This window comes from Chanos chanos, chromosome 4 (assembly GCF_902362185.1).
Source record: "Chanos chanos chromosome 4, fChaCha1.1, whole genome shotgun sequence".
Lineage (NCBI taxonomy): Eukaryota > Metazoa > Chordata > Actinopteri > Gonorynchiformes > Chanidae > Chanos > Chanos chanos.
This window is the reverse complement of record NC_044498.1, coordinates 10,074,065-10,080,064: the sequence shown is the minus strand read 5'-3', so window position 1 is coordinate 10,080,064 and position 6,000 is coordinate 10,074,065. Positions and strand designations below refer to the sequence as shown.

The following is a 6,000-nucleotide window of genomic DNA, read 5'->3' as shown; positions in this document are numbered from 1 at the left end:
CTTGCAGTTCTCTTGTTCTGAACTGCTCATACACACAAACGCACGCACGCACGCGCGCGCGCACACACACACGCACACACACACACACACACACACACTCACTCTTTATAAGTGTTCACTTTCACAAGCTTGATTGCATTTCAGAATGGGCCTGGATACAAGCCATTAGTTCTGCATTCAGCAGTGAGCTCTCTGCTTCCTTCTTGGCTGGGCTTGTCATGGCTGGTTAGAGACAGTTCTACACACAGTAAAAAAAAAAAAAAAAATGCAGAGAGATTCTGTCAGCCAGGCAGAGAGCTAGTTGAAGAGAAAGTGTGGGATGTGAGTGGAGGGGTGGGGGGGATGGGTGAACTGTCTGACCTTCATTGCGGGTCAGACATCATTGGCATGTCTCTTTTCACGCTTCTCAGAGTCAGATGTGGCGGACTTTGATGGAAGAAGCTCTCTGCTGTACCGCTTCAACCAGAAGTCTATGAGGACAGTGAAGGACGTGATCTCTCTGAAGTTTAAAAGCCATCGTGCAGATGGAGTTCTGGTTCACGGTGAGGGCCAGAGAGGGGATTACATCACGCTGGAACTTCACCGGGGTAGTTTGGCTCTACACTTGAACCTGGGTGGGTAGAGATCTCTTGTTTCTACTTGTGTTAGAGAACTCCCATTATATGGAAAACCAACAGCTTTACCTGCCTGCCAAAATGGTTGTGATGCGTGTTAAAATAGCTGTGATCCATTGTAAAGTGGTCACCAGGTGTTTGCATCGAACTGTTAATACAAACTTGTGTTAACTGTATAATTACTGATCACTGCTCTGGAATCATGGAAGATAAAAAGCAATGTGTTTAAAATTGATGTGCAGTTGCAGCTATGTCTGCCAGGTGATGTTTGACTTTCATCTTCGGCGTGTGAAATGTCCCTCAAAATTTTATAAGTGGAAGCAAGTCAGTAGGCTTTGGACATTAAATGTAATAGGGAGAGTTCCATGAGGCATGATTTGTCAAATAATTTAGATAGCTTTAGCCAGTAGTATAAACTTGACACTCATGCAACAGGCAGCTTGGTTTGTATTGTGCTTGTCTCGGAAGTCGCTTTGGATAAAAGCATCTGCTAGACCAATAAATGTAAATGTAAGACTGTTCCCTAATTTATACCCAGGTGCACAGTTCTGACTTTTGGCTAAACCGAGAAATGTTGAATGCCCTCGTGGACTTTAGACCGTTCATTCAGTGAAACATTGCGTGACGTTGATGCCTCTATTCTGTAAATCCCGATTTCTCCACTTTTCCCGATTTCCCTCAACGCTCTTGGTTGTGTTCTCTTTTTGCAGTTTATCTTCCCCCACACAGACCTCTCTTGCATCTGTTAATGTGCTTTTTTTCATACCTTTTAATTACAGTTTGTGTGTCTCTTTTCTCTTCTCTAACTGCTTACACACGTTCAACAAATATGGTGCTTCTCAAGATTTCTTCTAAACAGCCATGGCTCCCTTATGGAGTGTGTTATGTCTTATTAACAGAGTACAGTAATAAAAAGCAATGACTCCCTTATGGAGTGTGTTATGTCTTATTAACAGACTACAGTATTAATCAGCCATGACTCCCTTATGGAGTGTGTTATGTCTTATTAACAGACTACAGTATTAAACAGCCATGACTCCCTTATGGAGTGTGTTATGTCTTATTAACAGAGTACAGTATGAAACAGCATTGACTCTCCTATGGAGTGTGTTATGTCTTATTAACAGACTACAGTATTAAACAGCCATGACTCTCTTATGGAGTGTGTTATGTCTTATTAACAGACTACAGTATTAAACAGCCATGACTCCCTTATGGAGTGTGTTATGTCTTATTAACAGACTACAGTATTAAACAGCCATGGCTCCCTTATGGAGTGTGTTATGTCTGATTAACAGACTACAGTATTAAACAGCCATGACTCCCTTATGGAGTGTGTTATGTCTTATTAACAGACTACAGTATTAATCAGCCATGACTCCCTTATGGAGTGTGTTATGTCTTATTAACAGACTACAGTATTAAACAGCCTTCCACTAAATGTTATCAGCTAAAGGTACATTAAAATGAGAAAAATAAAGATTTTTATAACTAATAAATCAGAACCCCCCCTCCCGCACTCTCTTTCTTTTGCTCTCTCTCTCTCTCTCTCTCTCTCTCTCTGTTTCCCCCCCTCTCTCTCTGTTTCTCTCTCTCTCTCTCTTTGGCTTTCTCTTTCTCTTTCTCTCTCTCTGTGCAGACGATGCAAAGCGCCACCCCAGGAGTGGCCACGTCTCTGTGTTTTTGGGGAGTCTGCTGGATGACCATCACTGGCACTCCGTACTCATCGAGCGCTTTAACAAGCAGATTAACTTCACAGTGGACAGGGAGACGCACCACATTCACACCAGAGGAGCTGAGGATTCTCTGGAGGTAGATTACGAGGTGTGTCATCCCACAACATAAAATCACACTCCAATCAGAACACCGGTGCTATACTTCAAGGTCCAGAAATGAAAAAGCGGTTGTAAATAACCCTGAAATCATTATGTCGGTCAATGAGCACTGTAAAAATGAAAAGTCATAAAGTAGGATATAACTTTATATGATATAAGGTAACTTATCTCATAGACTCTGTGAACTCAATTCAAAAGTTGCTGCCAAGAGTTTACAAGGACCCAAAAGTTGAGTTTACTCAAAACGCTGTGAAAAAGGATACCCATAATTTTAAACTTCTGTTTTTTATGGTGTACAGTGAGTCGTTTATTGGAATGAGAACTCTGGAAAGTGGAAAGTTTTGTGGATATTTTGGAACATTCACAAATACATGATTTAAGGGTTAGAAATACCTGGTAACTAATGGAAAAACTTGGTTAGCCTTTTAGGAGTGCCAGCCATAAATACACCATCACCATGATATAAATGCTGCATTTTTAAACAAACAACATTAAAATATTTTTTTTCATTTGGAGTGTGTTTTAAAACTTCTCTATGTGTTTCTCCCCCTTTGTTTGTTTTACAAAGCTTAGCTTTGGAGGCATCCCGCTGCCCGGAAAACCAGGAACTTTCCTGCGAAAGAATTTCCACGGTTGCATCGAGAACCTCTATTACAACGGTGTCAATATCATTGACCTAGCAAAACGACGCAAGCCTCAAATCTACAGTGTGGTGAGATTTCTCATTTACTCTACATATTGAAGCCAGGAAAGACACAAAAGTCATAAAATGAGAGGACAAAATTGCTAGAGGCACAAATGAATTAGCAAGACAGTGTCATCTTTTTATTCTAAATTAACTCAGTGACATGAATACGTGGCAATAATTCCTCTGAACAGGACTATCGTGGCAGCCTGCCAGAAATTGATGGAGCAATGCTGTGAGGTGGAGTTTTTTTTTTTTTTTTCATTTTTATGTTTTTGTCATTTATTTATTTATTTATTTATTGACAGATTTTTTTTTTTTTTGAAAAAAAAAAAAGCAATACAGGATAAAGCTAATGTATTTTCCTTCAAGGCTAAACACCTCATTTAGCTTTGTTTTTTTTTTCTTTCTTTTAACACTAATTGTGACATAATACAAGAGGAGGTACAGGAGTGTAAAGCATTACTGCATTCAATTGTTTTTTTGTTTGTTTGTTTGTGTTATGTCACAAGCATCATTATAAATTACCTTGTTCATAACCAGTTCCCATTTCTGTTTAACTGTTTACTTTAACAAAGAGTAATTATAGCGTGGTGTTTTTGATAAACTAAAGTGTCTAGCACTAAAAGCAAGGTCTGCAGTGGTTCAGCATTTAATAAGGATTACTGATGACTTAGCACAGTATCAGTGAAACCAGAACTGTGAGGGTTATTAAAGGAGAAACAGAATACCCAGCGTAATATTGTCAAGTCTATAAATGCATTTGTGTCGTGTTCATAGAGGCTGAAAGAGTTACAGACTTCGAACCTGTCATGCTACATCCCAGAGAGTGTTCTCAACCCGACCTCAACGCATCCTCATCAGTTTAATCCAGATGCAGGAAGGCCTTTTTCTTTCTCTTGCTCCCTTTTCCCCCCCTTTTTTTCTCTTTTAAAGCCAAATGGGTTTAGTCTGATTTTGGGCTTTTAATGGAGAAGCGAGATTCTTTTCCTTTCTTCCTTTAGAGAATTTCATTGCAAATACCACCTGTTTTCTCTCTCTCTCTCTCTCTCTCTCTCTCAATTACACAGCATTTTCCAATGCTGTAATGCATGGGCTCTCTGGGGTCCTTTGGATCCCAATTAGTGACAGGCAGTGAAGCGTAGCATCTCCAATAGCAGTCCTGTGATCATTACTGGTAATTGGAATATCAGACTCAGTGAGGACTGACTGAGGTAGAGACCAAATGAAGGGATCAAATACGACACTTGGCGAGTCTCTGTTGCCTTGTTAAATGACATAGACACCTAGAAAGAAAAATCTAATAGTTCATTTTGCCCCTTATGTCTGTGATATGAATACGTGGTTTATTAGAGGCACTGTGATGATTTCTTTTCTAGTGAGGATGATGAAATCTAAGAGGAATGACATGGGAATGAGCCTCCTCAAATGTCACTGTTTTTGTACGGTTTTTGTACGGTGACAATTCATTTTCGCGTGTCATGTCAGATTACCGAATATTTACAGGAACTATGTGTGTAAATAATCATAAGATACACTGGATATGAGAAATCGAGATAAAAATGTTAGACTTATCGTCGCTCCTCAGACTGAACTGCACTGATGAGCATATGTGCCTTTTTTTTTTTTTTTTAATGCGCTACAACTTCAGAAGCAACGAGGCACGTTTTTTAAGGAACAATCTAAATCGTTTTAAATGTGAACATTTTACTGCACAAGACAAAGTATCTCTTTTTTCACTGACATCAACTCAAGCATAGGCCTCTGATTTAGTGACCATTTCCTGAAGCACAATGGAGCCTCCCATCCTTTTGCTCCCATTCTCCTGATGTATAGACTGTGTGGAGCCTCACTGGACTGGGGTTTTGTGGCTGCACCTCACAGGGAGCTGGATCAATGTGGTTTTTGCTGCTATGCTCCGCTGATATGAGCTGGGCTATCGGAGACGGCTGAAACTCTAGAGACCCGGGCCCTGACATGTGACATTTCCCATGCTCTCCCACATGGCCAACGTACCTTTAGCAAAGCTGTTGAAAGGGGTGGGGGGTGGGGTGGGGGTGGTCACAGGATTTGTAGATGTGTTGATTTGTTTAGGGACTTGAGGGTATATATTTGTAAGTGAGAGCAAAAGGTCAAATTAAAAAAAATATGTGGAGGTGTGTAATAGAATGTAATATTCCTGATACACATTTATATATATATATATATATATATATATATATACATACACAACAGTATGTACAGTATGCTGTCACACACAAACACACACACGTACGTACATACACACACACACACGCACACACACACACACACACACACACACACACACACATATATATATGTATATATACATACATATTTACATACGTGTGTGTGTGTGTGTAAACCTACAAACAACAAGTGCCTTAGCACCTTCCAGCCACAGATGATAATCGTAGATGAGCTCTTATCCTGAGTTGTGCTATCCAGGTATTAAGTGGGTTTGATCTATGGATTTGTGCATATGCAGTGTGTATTGGTGGCTTAGTCTAAGGCCCCTGTGCCTGTCTCCTGCTGTTTCAGGGTAATGTGACCTTTGCATGCTCCGAGCCTCAGCAGGTGTCTGTAACTTTCCTGAGCTCAAGCAGTAGTTTCCTTTTGCTCCCGCTGGATGGGACGATGGAGGAACTGTCAGTGGGGCTCCAGTTTCGGACCTGGAACAGAGAGGGCCTGCTGTTCTCTGCCCCGCTGTCTGGCAATTCTGAGAGACTGGTCCTGCTTCTCACAAACGGTCAACTACGCCTCACGCATCACAGAGCCGCACAGCAGAGATCCGACATCTCCATCGGTGAGAAGTGTGTGTGTGTGTGTGTGTGTGTGTGTGTGT

General features: G+C 40.8%; 1 protein-coding gene across 1 annotated transcript in view; it reads left to right on the top strand.

Annotated features, from left to right (window-relative positions):
- cntnap5b (contactin associated protein family member 5b) overlaps positions 1-6,000 on the top strand; it is a 36,345-nt gene that overhangs the window by 15,067 nt on the left and 15,278 nt on the right. Inside the window, exons 5-8 of the mRNA XM_030770570.1 lie at positions 411-614; positions 2,254-2,438; positions 3,018-3,161; positions 5,697-5,961. Of these exons, the coding sequence (XP_030626430.1) occupies positions 411-614; positions 2,254-2,438; positions 3,018-3,161; positions 5,697-5,961 (798 nt within the window). The remainder of the gene's footprint in view (positions 1-410; positions 615-2,253; positions 2,439-3,017; positions 3,162-5,696; positions 5,962-6,000) is intronic.